This window comes from Echinops telfairi, unplaced genomic scaffold, assembly GCF_000313985.2.
Source record: "Echinops telfairi isolate 266 unplaced genomic scaffold, ASM31398v2 ScPeMD7_23;HRSCAF=83, whole genome shotgun sequence".
In the NCBI taxonomy this organism is placed as follows: domain Eukaryota; kingdom Metazoa; phylum Chordata; class Mammalia; order Afrosoricida; family Tenrecidae; genus Echinops; species Echinops telfairi.
In genome coordinates this window covers 33,822,164-33,832,726 of record NW_022103920.1, presented here as the reverse complement: position 1 = coordinate 33,832,726, position 10,563 = coordinate 33,822,164, and the positions used below count along the sequence as shown (strand labels likewise).

At 42.5% G+C, this 10,563-nt stretch overlaps 1 protein-coding gene across 1 annotated transcript in view; it reads right to left on the bottom strand.

Annotated features, from left to right (window-relative positions):
• Positions 1-10,563, bottom strand: part of DOCK4 (dedicator of cytokinesis 4) — a 503,583-nt gene that overhangs the window by 41,841 nt on the left and 451,179 nt on the right. Inside the window, exons 37-39 of the mRNA XM_045288941.1 lie at positions 9,319-9,467; positions 7,592-7,678; positions 5,429-5,533 (exon numbers count right to left, since the gene is read on the bottom strand). Of these exons, the coding sequence (XP_045144876.1) occupies positions 5,429-5,533; positions 7,592-7,678; positions 9,319-9,467 (341 nt within the window). The remainder of the gene's footprint in view (positions 1-5,428; positions 5,534-7,591; positions 7,679-9,318; positions 9,468-10,563) is intronic.

Genomic DNA, 10,563 nt, shown 5'->3' with positions numbered 1-10,563 from the left:
AAGTTTCATGTATTCTTCTTGACTTTTAAAATGTTGAAAGATAATAACACCGTTTCACAGGTCCATCAAATACCAAGATCCTCAAGCACCTACTGTGTGTCATGGATCAGCCAGCTCTGCATATAATATGCGGGGAGAAAAATCTACCACTGTATGTGGTTTTATGCCAGAGGATAGGTTTCATGGGGACAAAGTCACATCTGGGATTCTTCCGAGAGGGTGCAGATGACAACTCAGTCCCAGCATGTGCACTTTCAAAATGCAATCTATGAAATTCAGCCAGTTTTCTGAATTTGCCATTGCTACGGATTGGAATCAGCTTCACTCTACTTTTAGACAGTCCATCTTAGAGACAAATTTGCACAATAGTAAGTGGACTCTGTCTTATGTCCTTGTGACCGCCAAATACTTGGTCAGTTCAATAGTTTAAGGAAAATATCAACCTATCAATATATTCCATGTACACCAATTTTAAATATACCCCAAAATATTATTATATTAACAATGATATAACATAAACTATCATTTTGAGCTGTATGAAACTAGGAGATTATCAGTTGTAAAAAATGAAATTGAATGCATATAACCCGCCATTCTAGGCATCAGTGACTGGTATGGACCATTCTGAATTAGAAAATCATATAGGTATCTACGCTGGGAATGAACAATCACTAGAAACGCCACTGCATTCATCATCAGAAAGACCATTTCAAGAGCTATCTTGAAGTACAAAGTGGTCTGTGATAGAGTGATCTGTCCTCATTCAAGGAAATCCAATCAATACAAGTATAATTCAAATTTATGCACTCACCACTAACGTTAGTGATAAAGAGGTTGAAGAATTCTACCAATATCTCCAGTCTGAGATTGACCAAACATTCAATCAAGATGCACTGAAAAAGAGGTTGAAGAATTCTGCCAATATCTCCAGTCTGAGATTGACCAAACATTCAATCAAGATGCACTGAAAATTACTGGCAATTGGAATGCAAAAGTTGGAAACAAAGAAGAGAGAACGGCAGTTGGAAAATATGGTCTTGGTGATGGAAACGAAGCTGGAGAACCCATATTAGAATTTTGTAAGACCAAGGACTTCTTTATCACACATATCTTTTTCCAACAACAAAAATGGCAACTACACACAGATTTCTCCAAATGGAATACACAGAAATTAAATTGACTAATCTGTGGGATGAGACGTGTTATGCAGGTTTCTCTAGAGCAGCAGTTCTCACCTTATGGGTTGCGACCCCTTTGGGGGTCGAACAACCCTCTCACAGGGTCACCTGATTCATAACAGTAGCAAAATTACAGTTATGAAGTAGCAACGAAAATAATTTTATGGTTTGGGGGTCACCACAACATGAGAAACTGTATTAAAGGGTCATGGCACTAGGAAGGTTGAGAACCACTGCTCTAGAGAAACAAAACCAGGACACTTATGAATATATCTATATCTATATATGACGTGATAGGTTTGTACAGCACAAAGGAATACAACAGCTAATTAGTCCACACAGCAGTACAGAGGGTGCAATTCAACTCACTTTCGTGGAACAGTGAATATAATGGAAGTCCTTCACCTCATGAGGACAGCCAGGTCCAAGGGCAAGGAAGCAGACAGCTGAGTCTTCCCTCAAGCAATCCAAGCAGAGCCTGCTCACAGGCAGCAAAGACCAGAGCAGGTCGCCAACAGTGCACAGCTCAAGAGCTCAGTGAAGCAGGCCCGGATGGGATATGGAACTCAAGCAATGCAAACGACAGGATATGCCAGCCTCAAGCTCTAGCAATGTGCACACCAGCAGCGTGGCGAAGCAGGTCTGGAAGGGACCTCAAGCTCTAGCAACATGATCCACGGGTTGGCTTGTCCCCCAGGTAAGTGTAGCTTACAAATTGAAGCAGAGAATTAGCTAAAGCAGCCACAGGCTGGTCCAATCACCAGAGAGAAAGAGAGAGGGGTGGGCCTTGCTGAGACATTTATATCTTTGCCCTCCAATCAACCTGTGACCTGATTAATCCCACATGTTCCTATGGCCAGGTTAGCACAATAAACCTACCTATCACAGAGACAATGGAGATGCTCAAAATCAGAGCAAAAAGTAGGCCAAAGGCTGACTATCAAACAGATACACAAATGCTCGTTATCTAAGTTCAGGTTGAAGTTAAATAAAATTAAAATAAATCCATGAGAGCCAAAATAGGACCTTGAGTCCATCCCACCTGAATTTTGAGACCATCTCAAAACAGATTTGATGCATTTAACACTAATGACAGAAGAACTGATGAGCCATGGTTGGATATCGAGAACTTCATTCATGAAGAACACAAGAGACCATTAAGAAGACAGGAAAGAAAGAAAAGATCGAAGTGAATGTCAGAAGAGACTCTGAAACTTGCTCTTAATCATAAAGTAGCTAAAGCAAATGGGAGAAATGATGAAGTCAAAGAACCGAACAGAAAATTTCAAGAGGCGGCTCAAAAAGACAGAGTCAAACATGATGATGAAATGTGCACAGCACTACAAAGGGAAGATCACACCCAGCAAATCTGAAACGAAAATTCAAGGTTCAAGTTGCAATATTGAGCAATTCTATGGCCAAAATATTGAGTGATGCAGGAAGCACAAAAAGATGGAAAGAATATACAGGGAAACTGTACCAAAAAGAACTAGTTGACATTTAACCATTTGAAGAGGTAGCATATGATCAAGAACCAAAAGTACTGAAAGAAAAAGTCTATGATGTACTACAAAGCATTAGCCAAAATCAGGGCTGCAGGAATTGATGGAATACTGACTGAAATGTTGCAACAAGCTGATGAAGCACTGGAAACACTGTCTTTGACAGGAAATTTGGAAAATATTCATATTTGTATCCATTCTAAAGAACAGTGAACTAACAGAATGCTCAAATTATAAAACAATATCATTAATATCACATGCAAGTAAAAATTTGATGAAAATCATTGTACAATTGTTGCAGTAGTACCGACAGGGGGCTGCCAGAGCTTCAGGCTGGCTGAGAAGAGAACATGGAACAAGGGATGTCACTGCTGATGTCCCATGAACCTTGACTCAAAGCGGAGAATACCGGACAGATGTTTACTTGTGTTTTATTGACTGTGCTAAGGCCTTCATCACACTGTATCTACCATAACAAACTGTCGACAACCTCGACAAGAATGGGAATCGAAGAACACTACTTTGTGCTCATGCAGCACCTATACATGGATCAATAGGCCACTGTGTGAACAGAACAAGGCATGTATGCTGCATGTTTAAAATCAAGAAAAGTGTGCATCAGGGTTGTATCCTCTCACCTCACCATATTTATTCAACCTGTATGCTGAGAAAATCATCAGAGAAGCTGGATTGTGTGAGGGAGAATGTGGCAGTAGGCTTAGAGGAAGGTTTATTAACAACCTGCAATATGCAGATGACACAACCTTGCCTGCTGACTGTGAGAAGCACCTGCTGATAGAGATCAAGGATTGCAGCTGTCGGGATGGATTACAACTCAATGTAAAGAAAGCCCAGATCTTCACAATGGTGACCTGTAGGTAACACATGATAAATACAGAAGAGATTGAAGTTGTCAAGGTTATCTTTTTTGCATCCACAATCAATGGGTGTGGAAGCAATAGTCAAGAGATCAAATGGTGCATGGCATGGAGGAAATCTGCTGCACACGCCCTCTTTAAGTGTTGAAAAGCAAGGATGCTACTTTGAGGAATAAGGTGAGCCTGACCTAAGCCATGACATTTTCAATAGCCTCCTACGCATATGAAAGTGAGATGCTGACTAGGAAGAGGGCAGACTTTTCCTTACGCATGCCTTTGAAGTGGAGGGCTTGTGAAGACTATGGAAAAGACCGTGGACTGCCAGAAGGCCAGACAAATATGTTTTGGAAGAAATACAACCAGAATGCTCCTTAGCGGCAAGGGTGGCAAGACTGTCGCATGTCCTTTGGCCATGTGAGGAGACATCATTCCCTGGAGAAGGACCTCATGCTTGGTGGCATAGCAGAGCCGTGAAAAAGACAAAGACCTGAGTGGCTGCCGTCGATGGACTCACACATCAGAACAATTGTGAGGGTGGCACAGGAACAGGCTGTGTTTGGTTCCTTCGACATAAGGCCGCTATGAGTCGGAACCTACTGTACCGCACTTATGAACAGCAGCATCTATCTTGTGATCACTTCCGTGATGTGATATCAGGTAACAGAGTCACTTTTTATGATGTGATCCGATATAACGTAATCATCTCCAGGATGGGATTTGCTGTGAGCAGCCAATTCATTGACAGGTCGTTTCCTTGAGGGTCTGCCTTCCACGCAGTATCTACGGGTGGCCTGGTAAGGTTCTGGCATTTTTGGTTCACCCCGGAGCCGGTATCCACCTGAGCTCCATCTGCTATCCTCTACTTCTTCAGATTTGACCCAGCAGCCTGCCAACTGTAATGGGATTCCACTTGGCTTCTGCAGCCTGTGAGCTAGCAGCCTGCTGCCCTCCCTGCCAGTCTTTGGTTTGTTAGCCTCTGCAGCTGTGTTGAGGCAGAATAAGCCTCCAGCCCAGAGGATGGGAACCTTTTGAGAAGGAAGAGCCGATCTTGTCCCTCAAAACAATTCAAAAATTACTCGCAAGCCATAAATATATTTTCTTTTTTGTATAAATGTTTTCAGAGAAAAAAATCACCATTATCTGAAATAATATCCTTTAACATTGTTCAATTATACTTAAAGCCACATATACATAATGAAAGAGTCTAATATTCGGAGAGCTGCATTTTGCCAACTCCTGCTGTCCAGCCTAATGTCTGACACATGAACTTGGGAGCTACCAGTCTCTGCAACTGTGTAATCTCAAGAATCTCTCTCTCTCTCTTCACTGGGTTTGTTTCCCTCGAGAACCCAACCTAAGACAACAGGCATCCTAAAACAGTCAGAACATTGACTTTACCGAAATCAGTTATGATGGCACTGAATTGGTTCTCGCCGGTGGTAACCCTTATGCTTTTGTCAATTAACCAGACATGGTTCTGGAGTTGAGGTTCCCATATTTTGTGAAACAGCAAGATTTTCTATTCTGCACCCCACCCCTGATGCCCTCAGGTTTTCTCTATTGCTAGCTTATTTGGAAACAAAGACTCAACAGACTAATGAAAATCACATTAAAGGCAGCCACTGCGATTTCAAAGATTGCTCATAAATATTCTATAGTAAAGTAGGGAGGAGATAGAAGATTTTATATCTTGGAAATTATTCAAAACAGGGCATTCTAGTTCAATGTGGCACCTGCAAACAAAAAGGGTTTAAAAAAAAACCTCTTAGTATAACATGTCTTAAGAGTATAAAATTCTGTTAAGGTATTATTTTTTATTGGCATCACTGAACCAGAAATACTAATGCAAATTAAATAGTACAGTACTTACTCTTAAGAAAAAGGGGAATTTTTTGCCATAAAAGCCAACTCTGAAGAACTCTGGTTCAAGACGCTGCTGGTCCATGATTTTATCATACAAAGAGGCTTCCATCATCTACAAAGCACAGGAGAAATTCCAAACATTTTACGTCATCTTGAAGAACTACCATTTGGCAGTTGAGAACATTGCCTCTCTATAAATGAGAAGTATTTTTTAATCCAGTGTATACTGAATTCTTGTCAATGTTCAGGGAATTCCTTTTTTTTTTTTTTAACTTTAAGGATGGGATTAGCAAACTAGTTTGCTAAATGGTTCCACAAACTCATTATTGGTCAATTCTGACTCACAGCAACCTTACAGGATAGACTGAACTGCTCCATTAAGTTTCCGGGTCTGAGTATTTATGAAAGCAGATTTTAAACAGAATTCTTTCTTATGCGGATCAGACTGTCATTTTGAACCACGAATGTTTCAGTAACAATAGAGAGTTTAACCACGGTACCACTAGGGCACCTGGTAATGGACCAGAGAATAAATAGTTCAGCACAACTACTCAGTTCTGCAAGCGGCACACACTGGAGTTGGCTGTTCCAGAAAGAAATCTCGGGTGTCACAAATAGTGAAGCGAGTCATTTGCTAACTGAAAGACTGATGCTTTGAGTTCACCCAGACGCCTTGGAAGCAAAGTTGGCCTTGAAAGCCCCATGGAACATGCTCTGTTCTGACACACCTGGGGTGCTCTGAGATGGAACCGAACAACAACTGGATCGTCAGAGGCAATTACTGCAATGCAAATACCGTTTAACCACACATTTTCTTCATAATTAACCCAATAGTAAATGAGCATGAAGTTGCTTTGGGGGGCTTAGTTCAAGGCATTTAGAAGGTATAACCTTGCTCAGGTTGAGTGGGTATTAGCTGACATACCCCAGTGCTGTGTGTGTGTTCAAAGCTCTGAAGGCTATCTTTGACAAGCGACTTGGAGGCAGATAAAGCTATGGTTTCTCATTTATGGTGTTATCAAGCCCCAGGGTTTCCAGAGAAAGATTAAGATTGTACTTGAAGACCCTCTTCCTCTCCCTGGCCCTTGTGACAGCACCCGGAAGAGCAGTTGGCATGTAGTCTAATACTCTGGGTTTATAACAATTGTAGTGACTATGGCACCCAAGGGCCCTGTCGGGTAAACACTATAACCTCACTCTGTTACAGGGACCAGATGCCAAGAGAAGTACAGCAGTGTCTCTATGCAAACTCTAGTGCCTGCCCGAGGCAACAGGATGGACGGAAGTCAAAACAGGGTTTCTCTCTGGCTTTCATGTTGGGACAATATGGATGAGCTGCTGGCATGAAACTCTACCCTGAGGGCACAGAGCTCGCCCCGCCCGTCACAGGTCTTTAGAGGTGGAAGGGGCAGTGTGAACTGCTAAAGGGTTAGCTCATTAAAAGCCACCTCATCGTGTTTTAAACTATATAAAATCTGATGATCTTATTTTAGGAACTTCAAACAGCGGAAGTATTCATCAGAACCTCCGTAGTACAAAATAGCGCAAATGTTCCTGGCTGGAGGGCATGGGGATTTGGAGAGCAAGGGGGACCTGTTTCAAGTTGAGAGAGAAAAAAAAAGCGTATAACACATTTGGTCCAGGGACACAGGTATTGAACAACTTGGGCACCAAGAAATGGGTTTGGCTGTGGCAAATAAAACACGACTTCTGAAGCTAGAGAGAGTCCACGTCTATGGAATTTGGCTCTCCATTATTTAAAAATCAGTCTGCACAGCCATTCTGTTATTTTGTTTTGCAGGTTCTTAGGCTCTGAATGACACCCGGCCATGGAGGTATGGCTTCAAGCAGAAAGCTCTTCAGAAATGTGGAGCGTTTCCACACGAAGCTAAAGTCTTCAGTCTGAATTTGATTTTGTATTTCAGATGTGGTGTTTTGGAACTGACCAAGAGCTTATTTCTTGCACATTAATTAAAATCAATACACAGATCAATGTGCTGTTTCCTATCAATAGAGTATGCTCCAGAGGACGCAGGTTTAAAAAACAAACAAAAAGGTTTCTTCTAGACACATCCAAGATGATCACCAAGTTCCTATCGCAGAAGCCCACTGGGACCCTAAGCCAAAGAGGGATGCCCCAGCCCGAGGAGGATGCGCCCAGGTACGTTACCCGCATCTTGCTCAGGTTCCTGTAGTCATAATAGCTCTCGTACTGCTCTGCTATCTTCCGGCACAGGATGACGCCATTTTCCCAACACTGCGGAGGAAGGAACGGCAGAAACATCACAAGCTCCCAACAGTTCGCTTTCGCCCAGAGGCAGGACGCTATTGCTTTCGGATCAAATCTCACTCCTTACTTTTCACAACTTCAACAACATCTACCCCATTTTAAGCGCGGAAACCCCATGTGACACGGTGAAAGTCTTCAGAGGGTTAGAACGGATATCGACCAGGTATTACCAGGCAACAGGCACTCCCACGCAGAGGCAGTATCTTGGTTGTCATTTCAGGATCATCTCCAGGAGATAACTACAGGTCCACCATGGCCAAGTGAATGCATACAGAGAGGCCCTGGGGACTGAGGAGAGCTTTCCCGCCAACCTCGCTAGAGCCAGCACCCTGGCACTTGTACATTGTGACTGTGCAATCCAGCTGGTTACTGCCAACAAAAATACAAAGATACTTTGAGCTGGCACCGAGGCTGACAAACCTGCGCTGCTAAGGGCGAGGCAGTGCATCGTTTCCGTCTGGTCGGCCACACGCTCTCCATCATGACTACGGAATTCTACAGCCGTGGGGCGACCGCAGGCACAGACGTGAGTGAGAGGGAGCTGTGTTCCAATAGAACATTATCTACACACCCTCAAAGGTGAATTCATGTACTTTCCACATGTCACGAAATACTCTTCTTTGGGTTTTTTCCCAAGCTATTTTTAATATGTAAAAATGATTCTTAGCTGTAGGCTGTACGAAATTGATGACAAGTCAGCTTTGGCCCCTGGGCCTCAGTTTGCCAACCCCTTCTTCAGTAGGCTCTCCTGTGGGTGGGCCCGCATAGGCAGGCACAGGTTTAGTAATAGTTTAATCTACAGGTGGAATCTTTCGAGCAGAGAACAAAGGCACTTATTTTGCTATTAATATAATGATGTCAGCATTGTTAGATAAATAATAAAGGAGGATATGACAGAAGCAATTTTGTTGCATCAAAATTTCAAGTGTACCCAATTATGTTTTGTAAAAGGATGACACCCAGTGGTTGCACTTTAATTTTCTAGCTCACCTTGGCAAGATGGGAGAGAGATTTAAATCTAAGCCACGTATCCCCCAAGTATCCAAGTGCTCAAATCAACTAAACAGTTGTGGTCAGAGTCACGGACTCCTGCAGGCCCATGCAGAGGGAGCAAGGTGGAGGGAGGGAGAAGTACTGAATTGCTTTTATAGGTCCGTGAGATTTTTTTCCATTTCTAAGCATAGGATGGCAAGCTGCAAAATTCATTAAAGTTTTTTTAAACTTATTTTTTGTCTCGAAAAATGATTTTGCATTTTTTTTAAAAAAGGTGAAATGTGGCAGAATACAAGCTTATTTGGGGATGAGAGGGTGATGATGGGTTTCCAAAGGATAAAATACACCCTTATTGTCAAAATTTCTAGATCAGTGTTTCTCAAAGCGTCAGTCAAGGTTCATAAACACTGGCATCTCAATAAAATCACGTATTTCCCGGCCCTCTGCCAGACCTTAAGGGGTTATTAAGGCTAAAGGCAGAACCAGGGGTCTGCATGTTAACAAGCTCCTGGTGGTTCTAATGTCCTGTGAAATGTGAAGACCCTTGCTCCCGGAGGTGGGCCGCAGTGAGCTAGAAGCAGGAGACAGAGACCACAGATCGGTAAGCCACTTACTCTGCCTCTGTCAAAGTTCTGGATGACGGTGAGGTGCAGGTGCTCCTTGCGCTGCCATTCTGTTTGCATGGGGTAGGTCAGAAACTCCCTGAGGGGCCGATCAGACCACTCCAGCAATTCATCATACAACAGGAGGGTATATGCAGCCTCTGAAAGCCAAGTGGGAAGGCACGAGTTGAGACAAGATCCAAAACGACTCCTCCTCAAACGGGGTTGGTGTCAGGCAAATTGGAGAAAATACCATTATACATAGTTGCATTATACAGAAAGAAAATGTCTGAAATGTGTATACCAGCAGGTTAATGAAAGGTGACTCCCTGAATTATGTGATTATCAGATTTCTTTTTAAGATTTTAGCTTCTCTCTATTTTCTGCTTCTTTTCCCCCTACAAATGACTGAATGCTGCCAGATAATGGACATGCTTAAGGATATCTTGCAAGTGCTGGCTCACAGATGCAGGGCAGACATGCCTTTTTTTTTTGCTAGGTTGGTTCGTTGGTAAAACCCTTGGAGTAGTAGTATAGGTACTTTTAAAATAATATGCTTAGGAGATAAAAAAAACTAAGTTTTTCTGGATAATAGTAATAGAGGCTAACATTTTTTAAACTGGTGGGGGGTGGGGCAGAGGGAAGTGCAGGCAGAATTTGGGAAGGGCAAAGAAGTGAGAGAAGAGTTGAATACAGGCAAGAAAAATGAATAAAAAGCTTTGAGCAGTGGAGGAGGGATTGGAGAGGGCTGGATATATACATGTATTGGATGGGTGCGTGTGAGTGAGTGAGTGTGTGTGTGTGTGTGAGAGAGAGAGAGAGAGAAGAGGGGCGGGGTACAGAGTGGGAGGAAGAGAAAGAAATTTAGACTGAGTGACAGAGAGAATGAGGATGAACTGTTGTCAGCCATATGATATGAATCTCCCTTTTGGACTTGCAAAGCCTCAACAGAGACTACTTAAATGGACCCATGTTTGACTCGGTTGGATTTCTTGTGGAAATAAATAAAGGGGGGATTTTTTGTAAATAAAGCAGGAAATGGTGGCCTGTGACCTTAAGCATAGTAAACATATAGGCATTGTATTTAATGAAGCATTTGCCATTCTGTAGATTTCTTCTTTTCCTGAGTGATAAATATGCTCCATCAGATTGAGGATAAGAGCCAGAATTTATTGTAAGTACTGAAGAACTATGTTAACGTGTCCTGCAATACTGTAATAACCCATTCATTAAAATAGACAAATCTTCGTCTTGATC